The sequence below is a fragment of the Cavia porcellus genome, unplaced genomic scaffold (genome assembly GCF_034190915.1).
Source record: "Cavia porcellus strain 051 isolate PalLab524CR breed Dunkin Hartley unplaced genomic scaffold, mCavPor4.1 scaffold_1, whole genome shotgun sequence".
Lineage (NCBI taxonomy): Eukaryota > Metazoa > Chordata > Mammalia > Rodentia > Caviidae > Cavia > Cavia porcellus.
In genome coordinates, this window is record NW_026947484.1 from 122,103,469 (window position 1) to 122,119,990 (window position 16,522).

Here is a 16,522-nt window from a genome sequence, read left to right on the forward strand (position 1 = left end):
CTTTCATCCACTTGAATGGTTTTACACAGACTTGATATGTTTGATGCTATAGTATATGACATTATATTCAAATATTTCAAGGAAAAAGACACTATGGTAACTACTATTAAGTCGGATTATTTGGTGGTGAAGCACTAGGTTGCTGAAACTGTCATGCTTTGACCTGCATTGTTATGTTGTTATGTCCTCTTTTATCTCAATCTCTCCCTTATTCATTAAAAAAATTATTTAGTTATTTTTTTATGATTTTTTAATTAAGGGGAAAAAATCAAAAAAATTAGCAGGATATATTATAGTAATTTTTTTTTTATTTCCTATTAACTTCACTTGAAGTCCTGTAATACTCCCACTATCTTGTTTTGACTGATTAGACTCTGTTCCGATCTGTATGATAGTATCAAGTTTGAGGGTATAGGCAACTACTTTGAAGGCAATAAGATTCACTATGATGCCCATTCTGGTTTGACTATTATTTCCTTTGGAAGTCCTGTAATGTTTACAAGGTTTAGATTTTATTGGTCTTGTTCTCTACTGTTTTGTTCAACTTTGTAATAACTAATGAGATAGACAATTCTTTTTAAGGAAGCAAGAGGCATTATGGTAATGATTGTTGATAACCTTGTACTCTGTTTTTACATCATGTACTATGTCTGTCCTTGGTTTTGACTGACAGCTTTGTTTTGCCATATTTGACTTTATTCTCTTCCAAAAAAAAAAAATAATAAGAACTATGGAGTAATAAAACCCAAAATGCATAAATTTTGTTGTAAAAAAGAGAGGGAAAAAAATCACTCTAAAGGTTACAACTGCAAGTGTGTTTAGTGATGTTAAATAGATGATCATATTAATGTTTTTGGTTGGATCATTGAACACAACTGTTTGCAGTCTCACTGTTTGAATGTCCACTTTGTATGCTTTGATCCTGTGACTTGAGCAACTATCTCTAAGATGATAATGTGTAATCTATTAACTGGTGATTTCTAACTGTTTTTTTTTTTTTTGTAGTTCTGTATTGCTTGTACCCTTACACTGTTTTGTTTCTTCTCTTTTTCCTTTTAAATAATTAAAAAAAAAACCCCACAAACACAAATCCTTAGCCAATCTTATCAAAAGAAGCCAAGAAAAGACAGAAATCCATTCAATCAGGAATGAAAAGGGCGAAATCACAATAGATACTACAGAAATCCAGATCATTTGTACCTACTTTACTCCAGAAAGATCGAAAATTCAGAAGAAATGGAAAGATTCCTCCACATGAAATCAACTATGAAAGCTTATTCAAGATATAAAAACTCTGAATAAACCAGTATCAGTCAATAAAATTGAAGAAATACTATAATAAAAAAAAGAAAAAAAATAACAATAAAGAAAAAGCTTAGATCCAGGTAGAATCACTGCTGAATTCCTGGTTCGTTTTTGTTTTTCCTTTCCCATTCACACTGCCCGCTCTCCCCAGTTTTTGTCTGAGACAGGATCTCCCTATGCAGTCCAGGCTAACCTTGTGCTCACTTTGTAGCCCAAGCTGCTCTTGAACTTGCAATGATTCTCCTGCCTGAACCTCCTGACCCCTTTCCTCTTTTTAAATCCTCTTCTTGTTCACAAAGCTCAGTTTTTATTTTATCCTTCTTTTCTCATTTTTCTTTCCCTTTCTTCCTCACTATTTCCCCTTTCCTTTTGAACAGTTCTTCCTATATTGGAATATCTATTGTGTATTTATGTTCTCATCTACATTTCAGTTTCTCATACCAGAGGGATATGCACTATTTACCTATGTGCAGACAAATGTTTATTTTTTTCAGAATTTCTTAACAGAATAAGAAATTAACAATGAGTAATATATTGCATACTATTATCATCAAAGCAGTTGCTCAGATTACAAAATATAGGCAATGCAAAACAAACTTGATCAAACAATACAAGCAAACTGTTCTTCAGTGAACTAAATTAGTAGTATAACTATCTTAGCTAATTTTTTTTTGTGTGTGTGTGTGTGTGACAGAGACAAAGTGAGCACAAGGTTATGCATCTCAAATGCCCATTTTTTGATTCAGTCTTTTAAAGGGGGGGGCTGATTTTTTTCAGTTCTTTATATGTTCTAGATAGAAGCTCTTTGTTTGAGGAAAAATTGGCTAAAATATTTTCCCAATCTATGGGTTTCTTTTCATTCTGTTGGTGGTTTCTTTTGATGTGCAAAAATTTTATTTTATTTTTTTTTGTCTTTTTCATTTGTATCGGTACCGGGGATCGAACTCACGAGCGCTTGCTTTGCAAGGCAGGTGCTTATGCCGCTGAGCTAAATCCCCAGCCCCTGATGTGCAAAAATTTTATAATAAAATGAGACACCAGTTTTTGATTCTTTGAAGCACTTCCCATGCAGTTTGGGTTTTTTTTCCATGAACTCTCTGCCTACTTCAAAATTTCTACCTACTTTCTCTTCCTGTAGAGTTAGTGTTTCTATTTTAATATGTAGATCTTTGATCCATTTTGACTTTAGTTTAATACATGGTAATAAACATGGGTCTAGTTTGTCTTAAGCCTGAGGAAAGTTAAGTTTTTCCAGTACCATTTATTAAAAAGGTTATCTTTCTTCCAGTGAACATATTTGGCCCCTCTGTCAAAGATTAGGTGACTGTCTTTATAGTTATGTCTGGATACAGTAAGCTAGTCCACTGATCCTCAGATCTGGCTGTTTTGTTTTGTTGAAGTACCATGCTGATTTTATCACAATAGCTTTATAGTATAATTTCAAATCAGGGGTTGTGACACCTGCCGTCTTGCTTTTGTTGCCCAGGATTGCCTTTGCTATTCTAGGTCTTTTCTGTTTCCAAATGAATTTCAGGATTGTTTCTCTAGATCTGAGAGGTATGCTGTGATATTTTGATCAGGATTGCAGTAAATCTGTATAGCAGTTTTGGAAGTATGTCCTTTTTCCTACTGTTGGTTTTACCTATCATGAACAAGTGGTAACTTTCCATTTTCTAATATTCTCTTCAATGTTTTTCAGAGTACTGTAATTTTCAATGTATATATCTTTTACTTCCTGTTAGATTGATTCCTATTTCTTTCTTCTTTTTTTTTTTTTTTGCAAGCTATTGTGAGGGGTGTCATTTCCCTAATTTCTCTCTCAGTGAGTTTGCTGTTTGACACATGTTTAAATACCATACTTTTTCTTCTGGTGTGAGAAACTGAAAATGCAAATAAGGACCAAAATGTATAATAGCTACTGCCAAATGGGAATAGTCAACAAGAAAGGGAATAAGGAGTGGGGAGAAGGAATGAAGGAAAAGGTAGAATGGAAAGAAAGACTGGGAATACTGTTTTTATAAATGGGGAGGGAAAAAGTGTTGAAGGGAGGGGAGAGGAATGGAGAAAAAGGATACGCTATGTACAGTTACATATTCCCTGCAGTGAATGTGATCATTATGTATAACAAGTGTGTACAAATTTTAAAAATATAAATTTTAAAAAAGTTCATGTAGCTGCTACACTGGTCTGCAATTTTTTAAAGCACATAATTCTTTAAAAATCTTTTTAAAAAGTGTATGATTTGGCTCTAGCATGGCAGTTATAAATAGTAGCTGGAGAAAAAGTAGATACTTAAACATATAAGGCCGCAAAGTCACTGAAGATTTTTATGCAGGTAATAGGACACCTAGGGAGGCTGGGGATTTAGCTTAGCGGCATAAGCGCCTGCCTTGCAAGCAGGCAGTCGTGAGTTCGATCCCCGGTACCAATAAAAAGGAAAAAGACAAAAAAAAAAAAAAATTAAAAATAGTACACCTCGGATTTTTAATTTACAACGGAATCTTCCCTTCTTCCTTCTGTCCAGAACTCAAGTTCCATCCCACTGAACCCTATTCATATCTAAGTCAAGTATTAAGCTTTCCATAAAGCTGTCTCTTACTAAATTGCAAATATCACTCCTTTAAATTCACATACATTCTTTGATCTTCATTGTACATTTAACTCCTCAGCAGTGCATAAAAGTTGGCCACTCTTTTTAAAAGTCTCTTCTTGATTGTGTTTTGTAAATATTTTTATCTTTATTCTGGACTTTTAGGAAATAGATCGAAGTGATGTGAAGGCAGGAAGAGAGGGGAGGGAGTTAAATTTCCATTTTTTGCCTTTCCATTCCAGTTAATGTCCATAGGCTATCCTTTTTTACAAGACTGGTACTTTAAATATACTGAAATAATGCATAAATATTATACAAACAGATTACATTAGATTCATCTAAAGGGTACAGTGTAGTTTTGTTTTTAGCAACCACTAATGTTAGACTATTTTTATTATCAGCCTCTTCCTCCCAAAAAAATTATTGGTAGTCATACCTCAGTCACATCCATCCTTTTTAGATTTAAGCAACCATTTATCTACTTTCTATCTCTTTAGACTGTCCTATTTTGGATATTCTATGTAATCATACAACATGGGGCTAATTTTATTTAGCACACTGTTTCAAGACATGCCCATGTATTAGTGGTTTATTCTTTTTATTGCCAAATAATATTCCATTATATGCATATATCATATTTGATATATGATTCATTGACTGATAGACTGAATTATTTCTAATTGGGAGCTTTTGTGAATAATGCTGTTACAAACATTTGTATACATGTTTTTATGTGGCAGCTATATTTTAATTTCTCCTAAATATATGCTTAGGAATGGAATTACTGATCACATGGCAATGTTTAATCTTTTTAGAAATTGCCAGTTTTCCCAATGTTGCCGTACCAGTTTATGTTCTCAGTGGCAATGTAAGAGTTCCAATTTCCTCATAATCTTGCCAATATTTATTTGTGTTTTCTGTTACAGTCTAGTGGGTTTGATAAAGGTATAGTTATATCTTACTTTGGTTTTTATTTGCATTTCTATAATGGCTTATGATGTATGTTTCATGTGTTTATTTGCCACAGTGCTTACGTATATTTCCTTTAGAGAAATGTCTATTCAAATCCTTTGCCTATGTTTAAATTGGGTTGCCTATCATTGGCTGTTAAGTATTCTGTATGTATTCTATGTACAACTCACCTATCAGAAAAAAAAATAGTCTCTCAGCTTCTGTGACAACATACTCATTTTTCTTTTCCTCCAACTGTGGCTAGACTATCACATGCTAGAGTTCTATGGCTTGACCCTAGGTCCTCTTCTTTTTCTACTCTTCTAAGGTGATTCTATCCCATTTTTTTGTATTTAAATACTATTTACATACTAATAACTTCAAAAGCCATACCTTCACGATGACCCCTTCAATGAACTTCAGCAGCAGCAGCAGATGCCTGGCTGGCATCTCAAATTTAAGATGTTTTCCAGAACAAATTATTTCCCTCAATCTCGTCTGCTACTGCTTTTTATCATTTCAAGAAGTGGCACCATCAACCACTCAGTTATTAAGCTAGAATCCTGGAAATCAGGTTTATTTTTATCCTTTTGTTTCTATCTGATCCATCCTAGTATACTTCTGTCCAAGTACATCCCAGGCTCTTCTATTCTCTTTTCCATCAGATACACTGTTGTCTCTCTAAAATCTAGTCATCCAAGCGTTTGAAGTGATCCTTCAGAAATGTCAATTAGATTGTGATTTTTTCTTGTTAAACTCTTCAGAGGGTCACTATTCTATTTCAAATAAAAATTACTCCAAATGTTTATATGATCCAGCTCATGCCTATCTCTAACATCTTTTCACATTCCTTTCTCCCCCTCACTCACTAAGCAGCTGCTCTGAATTCCCTTGGACACAGTCTGTTTCTTCTGCTTAGAATGTTCCTCCATCTTCCTATCCCATTTCATTCTTCACACTGATTGGCTGATTAATTTGCAATAGTAGGCATAAAAGGGTCTACACACTGAGTTACATCTCCAATCCTTGTTTATTTTTTACTTTGAGACAGAATACTGCCACGTCGCTAAGTTACTCAGGAGGGCTCAAATGTGATTCTTCTATCACCATCTTCCAGAGCACTGAGATTACAGACAGAGACATTACTTGTACAGTTCCAGTTCTGTGACTAGGCCTTTAATGAGGTGGTTGCTAAATGAGGAATATAGTATGTATAGAGTATGTACATTACAAAATTCACAACAAAGAAATGATCAAAGGAAATTCCAACTTAATGACTTTGCTTTTATTTGTACAATTCTTACATGCAGTACAGTAATATACTGTAATATACAGTAGAATGTATAACTACAGTACTGTATAAACAAGGTGTATTGTACCAAAACAGATATTAAGGTTCTATAAATAAAACATACAGAACTGTAAAAAAAAAAAAAAAGGTTCAAGTTCAACTGGCAGGTCATAAGTCTGAACAGTGCACCTCTTATAAGTCCAAACAGGAATCAGTAAATGACAAATATCTACATACATTGCCACACTTTGTTTAAATATCACCTCCATAGGAAGGCTCTTTCCTATGACTCTGTGTAAATTACTTTTGTTGCATTATTTCCTTTTTTTAACTCTTTATAAGCCTACCTATATTAAAATTCATTTTTTTCTTTGACTATTAGTGGCTTATTAGTGGCTTCCCCACTAATAAAAAAATTGTAAACCAATGTCTTATTATTGAGTGTGCAAGAGTTTCTGTCACAAGGTAAGCATATGAAAATTATCTGTGGAATGGTAAATATCAGTTCAAAATATGTCTGATCTTTCTTTCTTTGTTGAAACATCACAACATTCTTTGATTAATACTAACTACTACTAACTATATGTCAAGTAGTATCAAAGAACCTAGGGACATAAAAATGTGAAAGTTATGTGAAAGTTAACCTACAAATCTAAAAGAAGAATAGATGTATACAGCTGTTTAAAAAAATGTATTCAGATAGTATATGAAAAACACTATGAATGATGTATGTCACCAATTACATGGAGATGTAACTGCAAGTTAAAGTAATAAAGAACTACAGCATGGGCATCTAGGTTCTGAAAGATACATACATCTCTGACAGTCATTCAGGTCACAGGGCTTTAGGCCTGAATAGAGATATGAAGGTGAGAAAGCATGACAATTAGGAAAGAGCAAATTGGCCGGCATGTATCTGTGGGCTTCAGTAAAACATTGGCAGGACAGAGGCAGAAGGGCAGGTTAGGCAGTGTTTTTCATATCTAGCTAAGGATGGCGCTAATAAAATTCTTATATCAGCCTAGGCAGGATTTCCAAATTGTTCTTTTACAAATATGAATTTAACCATAGTATGGTCAATGAATTTAGAGTTAATACATGGATCAAACAAAAGATGTAGGGTATATAAAGCTGGATTAGGTAGAATAGTGGCAGCCAACGTAGAAAGGAATGAAAAGATTTTAAAAATGTGGCAAAACAAAAATCAACAGGAGTATTTCTCAATTTTTTGTTCTAAATTGTCATAGAGCAAGAGTTTCAGAAAATGCAGTACAATTGAAGTATTAGAAAAATAAGATATAAAATTAAATAATACATAATATAAGCTCTATATATTTACTATTAATAGCATAAAATTTACTTTTTAAATGGCTATAAATGTTCTGAAATGCTTACTCTCAATTTCTATACTTATTTCATCATGAACAGTGGGTTGGCTATAGTCTGTAAATTTCACTTTGAATATCATCTTTAATATCATGAAAAGCATCAATAAATGGATGCTCTAAAGGTCAAAAGCAATGCTGAGATTGCCTACTTCGGTAACCATAAGAACTGCAGTACCATCAAATTAGGGAGTTTGAAGGGGGAAGTTTCCTTATAGAAAAATTGGGTTTTATGCAGAAAAAGTCAGTGTGATAAGAAAATTTTACAAGACTTAGAACACATTCTCAATAGGATCTTTTCCTTCTTTGTTTTATTTTGCTCTCCTGTAGAAAAAAATAAATAAAGGAACTACTAATTTTCATGAAGCCTCAAGTTCACATAAAATGGAAAGTTAAAACAAATTATTTAAGTATTTTAAGATGTGTGATTATCCAAAGTCACTTGCAGAAGGGTATAATTATGATTTAGAATCTCTGGCCCTTTATATTCATATAAATTACTTTTTTTTCACAGACGCATATGCATGGAACTCTACTGTTTTGAGAAATGTCCTTCTGGTGGCCCCATAGTGATTTGACTGTCCTTATGTTCCTTAAATCTGTGACATAAATCTTGGGTCATCAGCTGTAGACAAAGGACTCTTCCATTTAACTTGACATTTGAGATTTATGATGCTTGCCTAGACAAGTAGAAGCCCATCTTCTTTGTAATGAGGAAAAACAGAGCTCCCAATGGATATAAGAAATTTAAATCAGTGGCATGATAAATGATAAATTCTAGACAAGTAAAGTGACAGCAGTATTGGCAATATTAGATGGTTAAAAAAGAAAACCTAGCCTGGAACAAAGAAAGTTAACGATGCTTTCAATTCTCTGCAGCAAATGACAGGCATGACAATCATAATGGAATGACTTATATAATAATCATACACTAACTAAGACAGTTGATCCCTACATAATCTTAAAAAAAAAAACAGGCCAAAGACACTGGATAGTGTAGTGATATGCATGGCAGTATTTTTATCAAGATTTTCTTCATTCATCTAAAAAATAATGAAAGTTTGAACTACAAAATTTTAGAGTTTAGGTAAACATAAGTCCCTTATTAGGACCTGGAAGATAAATTTTAAAGGCAATAGTTATTATTGCTGGTTAAAATGTAAGTAACTCAAAACATCTGCTTACACTTACCCCAATGGGTCACCAACCACAAGGAATGCAACTTCATTGATATCAGCGTCTTTTAAAATATTATCTGCCTCTTGTTCCACTTCTTCTCTATCAGCGAGAATCAATTTTCTGCCATAAAACTCTTCCTACAGATTTGAGAACAGCATCAAAATGAGAGACAGCAGGTGACCATTTCCACACACACACATACACACACACACACACACACACACACACACACACACACACACACACAAATCTTTGTCTGGAGCTAGTGCAACTTTCTGGCAATCATCCAAACCCAGATCATTCAATACAACTCATCAATGAGATAGCTCTATATCATGTTGCAATTAAACTCTGTCTTTGGGGTTATCTTAATATCCCTGGAGGAAGCAGACCTCTTAACATCTGAGGCTTTTTACATTTTAAATTCACCTCTAACTTTGGCTCATAATAGATCAGACAGAGCATTACAGAATACACACAGAATATGTATGCATGAGCCCTACTTCAGAAACATAGTAATAAAGAATAAATATACATATTAAAAAATAATGAGAAACACACACATGGCAGTTAGAGAAACATCTGTGGTATTCTGGCTAAACTAAAGGCAATATCAATGAGAAATAACAGAAAAGTATGACTTAGCTATTTACAGAACCAGGCTACATTTTTACATAATTACAGGAAAGATAAATTTAAGATTATATTCCCTTGTTTCTGCTACAAGACGGCTGCACGGGAAAAAACTGAATTCTACATACGCAAGAAGTTTTCATACAAAGTACTTTGTACATAATCTCCCCAACGTTTACTCTAGAAAACAAACCCAGCAGAGTCAGCTAGTAAGCTGGTAGTCATATGGTATTGGTTATGGGGTAGTAATCAAGATCATGAAATGGAGTAATAGGCCATTCAAATGAAATAAAAGTAGATGCATACATAAATAATACTGTCTTACATACTGAGAAAGTGGAACTATTAAGATATAAGGCTTGCTGTGAAATAGTATCTGATATTAAAAAATATTTGTCAAACAAATAAATGAACAAATGATTAAACATCTATAAACACTAGTTCTGTGATACTTATTTCCCAATACTTAACCAAAATCTCTTCCTCAAATGTGAAAAAAAATTCTTTCCTATAGAAAAGTTTCCAAATACAATGTTTTAACAGATGAAAAAAGTTCTTAATTTTCACTTTCACTGTGTATTTTCTTAAAAATTAATTTTTACATGGTTTACTTTGACCTTATGAACCAGGTTAATAGGGGCAGAATATTTTATATACCTAAGAGAACACATACAGGAAAACCAAAGGAAACAATGGCTTTTACTGTACTTCTAACATTTCTTATTTGTTGGGTTGGTTTGTTTATTTTTTGAACTGGCACTGCTGCTGGGCTAAATCTCCAGACCTGTTTCTTTGTTTTTGAGACAGGGTCTCAACAGTTTGTTCAGGCTATCCTTAAGCTCACTAGGAAGACCAGGCTGACCACAAAGTTGTGGTGACCCTCCTGCCTCAGCCTCATGAGTACTGGGGTTACAAGTGTGTACCTCCAAGCCCAACAACTTCTAACATTTCTTAAAGATGAAGCAATCACATGCCACAAGTTTGAAGCTAGCAATAATCCTAACCTGTATTTTATAAATGACCTGACCAAAAAAATAAAACAAAAAAAATCTACTTTTAAGATTTGGATTATATAATTTCATATTTAACTCACCACTTATCTCAACCTAAGTGTCATGGTTTATGTCTGTGGCCCCCAGGCCTCATGAGTCTGCACTGTGTATTTGTGACTGGTTCATTGTCTAGTGCTTGGATTGATGGTGTCAGTGTTCCACTCACATAGAGGTGGAGCCAGGATGTGATGTAATGGCAGGAAGAAGGTGTGTCTTGCTTTTTGCTAGTTCCTGTTTGCTGTTTGCAGCTGCCATGAAAGGCGGCCTAGCCATGCCCGTTTGCCTGGGAGCTAACTGAGTGTGGACTGAAATCTCCAAAAACTGTAAGAAATAAACTTTTCCTTTCCCAACTTGGGCTTCAGGTATTTTGTCTCAGCGACGAGTAAAAAGTGACTAAGATGCTAAGAAACAATTCATGGTCTAAGTCAGGTAACACACATTGACACATAATATTGTATATAATCAAATGGCTGATTTTTTTGAAAAATGTTTTAAAAAGGGAAAAGAGAGAAAATTCAGTAAGACTGGTGTTATATTATCTACTTGCTTAGTCATTCATTCATTCTCTCACTATAGAAGTATTTCTTACACACATTCTCCATGCCAAACTCTATGCTTCATGCTGAGAGTCAGTGGTATTAAGATATATTTTGCTCCCATTCTAAGAGAGGGAGAATTAACTACCATACCATATCATTGGTGTCATGAAGTATTCCTGCCAAGTAATGGGTCAGGGAAGAAAAAAAAAGCAGTATTATTTAATATAATCATTTTAAAGTATGATTATATATTATCCAATGATTTACCCAATGATTGAGCCAGTTTTTGTATAATTGCAGCCCTAATCTTCTCTACTCATGGAAGTAAAGTAAAAGTAAATTTTCATTCTTGTTTTAAATTGGCAGTTGGGTGGAACATGTTAAATTTATGTGCAGGTATTTGTGGAAGGATATATAAGAAATTAGTAGTGAAGGCCTCCAGAAAAGACCCCTGATAGAAATCCTTTGTGGTATGTATCTCTGTACTTTATATTTCATATCATTTAGTGAATTACTTAACCAATAAAAATAAAAGTAGAGATTCAAAGTAGTATAGAGAAGATGTGAGAACAAAAAAATACTTTTAAATAGTACATTTACATAAGAAACAGAAAAGTTTACCAAGAGAGACTAGAAAAAATGGAAACAGAAATAAATTAAGAGAAAATTTTACAAAAGCCAGTTTCAACATGTGGTCAACTTAACAAAATAGGTAAAACAGAATTTAAAACTCTCTGAAGTTCCTGGCTAGGAAAGAACTGTTTAAAAATAAGAGAAATATTTCTGGAAATGGAAATCAGCCTTCAGGAATAAGAGACATGAATAGACATGGAGTCAATAAAAGCATAGTTTTTCAAGAAGCTTTGGATTAAAAAGGGAGATACACTAATAACTATGGAGAAAACAGGTTTAAAGAAGAGACTTTTCAAATAGTCAATGTATGAATATAGTTTGAGGATTAGAGGATGCTAACACAAGTTTCACATAAAGAAGAAAGAAGAGTTTTTAAAAACACACCTAAAAGAATTACTTCTTGAACAAGAAAAAAGCCTCATCTTATAAGTCATTTTCTAAGATTGGACAGAAGATAAACTCACATGCATTGCAAAGCCAGATGAGAACTTAATAAAAATCATAACTGCTTCCTTTCTCTTACTGTAAAGTCCTTTATTGTCCTTTCCTCTGTCTCTCAATCTTAAATCATATCAGATGAACAGGAAAAGTAAAAAAGAGTTTGTGTCTAGGTGGCTCAAGTTAGGAAGCAAAATAAAGGAAAAGCCACACAAAGAGAAAAAGAAGCTATTTTAGTGAAACTCAATGTCAAATTCAGCAAATTTTTGTGCTTTCCTCCTTCATGGTCTGTTCACAATTATTTTTCCATTAGGACAGAATGCTCTTTTCTCCCTTACCAAATGTTGTCTACAATGACATTTGTACTAATACATTTATGTTGGGGTTGCTCTATGGTCAGGCACCATTCTTTTTTTTAAGACAAAACAAAGGATAAAAACAATACAGAATTTCAAAAAAAATAGGAAATCAACACTAGTTAACATATAGTATATTGTTATCTTAAAAGTTGATCACATTACAAGATTTAGGTATAAAAATGATCAAGTTATGAAAACACAAATTGTTCTTTTTGACGAACTTACAGAGACTAGTAGTATACTTGTCTATCTTGTATATACATACACATATACATATGTATACCTATATGCATATATCTTCCCTAACTTTTTCTCTTTTCCCCTATTCCAGTTGTTTCTTGAGCACTTTCTTTCCCTTCCCTTTCCACAATATCTATTGCACAATTTGGATCTTATGACTCTCAGGTTTTTTTTTAAAAATACTAGGGAGACAATATACATATTAGTCTGATTTATTTCACTTCTGAATATGGTCTCAAGTTGCATCCATTTACTTATAAAAGCCTCAAGTTCATCCTTTTTGATAGCTGAGTAATACTCCATTGTATAAAAATACCACATCTTTTTTATCCCTTCCTCAATTGATGGGCATTTAGATCATTTCCAAGATTCAGCTATTACAAATTATCGTGCTATAAACATGGATACACACATATCACTGTGGCATGTTTTTAATTCTGGGAAAATATCCAGAAGGGGAATAACTGGGTCAAATGGGACCTCCAATCCTAGTTTTTTGAGAAATGCCAACACTGATTTCCACAGTGGTTACAGCAGTCTACATTCCCACCAACAATGGAAAAGGGTTCCTTTCTCCTCATAGCCCCGTCAACATTTGTCATTGGTGGATTTCTTGATGACAGCGTTTCTTTCTGAAATAAGATGGAATCTCAGTGTTGTCTTAATTTGCATTTCTTGAATGATCAGTGATATTGAACATTTCTTCATGTATTTATTTGCATTTGCATTTCTTCATCTGAGAAATGTCTGTTCATCTCAGATGCCCATTTTTGGACTGCGTCTTTGAATTTGGAGGATGATGAGGCACTATTCTAAGAACTTTGTGTATATGAATTTTTAGCCAATCTTCATGTCCATCTGAGGCACTATTTAAACACCCATCTCTCATATAACTCAATGGTAATTAATAACCCAGTAATTATTTGATATTTGGGATAGTTTCCACTGCTTAGTTGACAATAGATGGACTGCTGTTTCGAATAAATTCATGCTGGTTCTTTTCAGACCTATTATTTCATAATTTCTCTCTTCCATTACTGTTCTATATTGTTACTTAAATCTTCCATTACTATTTAAGTTTTCCTAGATATAATGCAGATGAATCATGAATTACTTGTGAACAAAGACCATACTTTATGCTTTTTTGTGCAATGTATATAAATATATAATTAAGTAAATATATAAAATCATAATGTATCCACAGAAAGTACATAAAAAATTTAAGTTGAGCATATTAAAACTAAGGTTTTCCTAGATTTACTATCTTTAATTAACTTTTGTGTAGAAGATATACAAGTAGTATTATCTGTTTGACAATTTGAAAACAGCTTTCAATGTGAGAGCAAATAAATATCACATTTCTGTAGTAATACCTATATCTTCCTATTATAAAATATATTTATTGATAAAAGAAGGCACATCTTCACTGCAGAAAATAGAATTTTCCAGCTTTTTCATTACTGTGTAATAGTTACCTGTAAAGAACAGACTATACATGGAGTAATGTAAGCATATACCAATTTTTGAAACTCAGTTTGTTTTAAAGAAGAAATGTAGAAATGAAGAAAGTGGTTGAAGAAAAAGTGACTTTGAGATTTTACCAGGCAAACAAGGCATAAATATATTTATATCTTACTTCAGCCCAGAACTAATTCACTAGATATATACAGCTGATGCCGTGTATAACAAGTTGCTTAGGGTAAATCATAAACTGAGGATCTAGAGGAGAATATGGAGAACACACCAAAAAATTTGTGATACAGTGAGATCCCAGATAGATCACTTTGCTTGAATCCTATGTCCTTTCTAGGTATGTTCTAAAGTTATATGAGCTATGCTTTGTGTAATTAATATCTATCCCTAAGAATGCAGAAACACAGTACACTATAAAGTCCAAAGTGGCAGATCTCACTCTGCACTGCTTTGGTTCACACACTATACCCCCTCACCACTCATATGATCGTGGGCAAGCTTCTTAACTCCTCTTTATAAATGCATAGTAAATACACATAAAGCATCCAAAGTAGTATAAATAATTCTTCTTATTGTGGATGAATTAATTCTTATATCTTAACAAAGTACACCTAACCACCTATAGGTGAGATTTGGCCCAGTCCCAGATCTCGACTCTGTACATACCAACTCCACATTAAAAAAAAAAAAAAAAAAAAAAAAAAAATTCAAAACTGATAGCACCAAAACATTTAGGTAACATAAATTTTACAAAACAATTTTACATACATCTTAAAAACCTATGTCACTGTCCAACTAATTATTTTCATTAGCCAAATGAAGAAACTGATGCTCAGAAGTTTAGAAAAGTGTCCTTGACAGCTACCTTTTCTAAACATTTTTCTGCCAACCACAGTGAGAATCCATAAGGTGAAGATTTTTGAACCTCTTTTACACAGAAAGAAACTAAAGAACTTGTCTAAGAACATGTAACAGAACAAACACAAACTAGATCCAAACTTTCAGCTGTGTCATGCTGGGATACTTTATTTATAAAATTCCTATTTTAGCCACATATGGTGGTCCACACCTGCAAATCCTAGCACTTGGGAGACTGAGGTAGGATTACTGTGAATTTGAGGCCTGCGTGAGATACATACAGTTCAAGACCAGACTAAATTACAGAGTGAGATCCTTTCGCAAAAAACAAACAAATTCCCTTAGAAAGTTTTAAATTTATTCTAGTTTTCCTTGATCACCTTTTAGAACAACCTATTTCCATTATCTTGAGGTTATTATGGTTCCATTCAAGTATAAAAATGGGGCCAACAAACCAAAGTTGATCATAAGACACAAATTTTATTTCAATGCATGGCTATTTCAAGTAGTAGTCCTTAATTTACTCAAGATGTTAAAATAACTCTGAGACCTTCAGAATTCTCTGGGCTGTGAATCTGAGAGGACTGAAACCTGAAATTTTGTAAATCACTCTTTTGTTTGGAAGACAGATTAATGTGACCGATGATTCTGAAGATCTACTGGCTTCTCTCCATCAATCTTTTGATTTTAACCTATATTCTCCTTGGAATTTAATAATGAACCTGAAACTAACCCTTCCTCTAAAGCCTTTAATGAGCCTATGAAATCCTCTGGTTACTTAGTCCCAGACTCACTCAATACTTGTAAGCCTTATTGGGAGTTGTCTACTTAAAGGTAAGATCTCTTTGGATATGTTATAGACGGAAGGCAATCAGCATTCCCTCTGGAAATACTTCAAAGGGGAAAGCTTTCAGGCTTGGTTTCTGAATACATAACCAACTCATTAAGACTGGGTCAGCGATTCATTAGCACTCAAATCAAGAAGGACTTCTTGGCTATCACATGAAATAAGGGATTTTGATAACCATTCCTCTTAGGAGTGTAACACAGGATTCCTTTTTTGTTTACTGGAAAATGCAACAAAATTAGACTTGTAAAGTAGGACAAATCACTCTTTCATTTCCCAAGTCACTTGGTCGGTGTATGATTTCCCTTCTCGTACTTCTTAGATCTTTAATGAACAGGGGATACGTTTTAAAGGTTTTAGAAAGCAGACCTGAAAAGTTTTATTTAGTTTAGTGCACGAAAATCAGATATGAGTAGTTTTCTTCCCAAAAGCCTGGGGAACCTCAATCACCTACCAGGGCTTCTTTTCCCACAGTCAGAACTGAGGTGTAGGCTTCCAGATACACACGACTGCAGCGTCTTACAACTTCCAGGCCCTTGACTGTGATGTCCTTGGCATCTCCCAGACCCAAGCCGATCAGATAAAGCATTTCGAATTCCAAGGACAAGGAGACTGGAGAACGAAGTGAACAAGAAAATGTCAGCTACACAAGGACTCCTAAGCCTAGATGCTCCTGCAGACCGACACCACAAGAGTGGTTTGAGGACCCTTATGTTACGCTTCTCGAGTACCGACTGGTTTTTAAGCAA

The 16,522-nt window shown here is 33.8% G+C and overlaps 1 protein-coding gene across 3 annotated transcripts in view; it reads right to left on the reverse strand.

Annotated features, from left to right (window-relative positions):
* Dph5 (diphthamide biosynthesis 5) overlaps positions 1 to 16,522 on the reverse strand; it is a 44,975-nt gene that overhangs the window by 27,660 nt on the left and 793 nt on the right. For all 3 annotated transcript variants that reach the window (XM_013143143.3, XM_003478967.5, XM_005007827.4), the window contains exons 2-3: positions 16,228 to 16,385; positions 8,714 to 8,838 (exon numbers count right to left, since the gene is read on the reverse strand). In XM_013143143.3, the coding sequence (XP_012998597.1) occupies positions 8,714 to 8,838; positions 16,228 to 16,362 (260 nt within the window). In that variant the 5' untranslated portion in view covers positions 16,363 to 16,385. The remainder of the gene's footprint in view (positions 1 to 8,713; positions 8,839 to 16,227; positions 16,386 to 16,522) is intronic.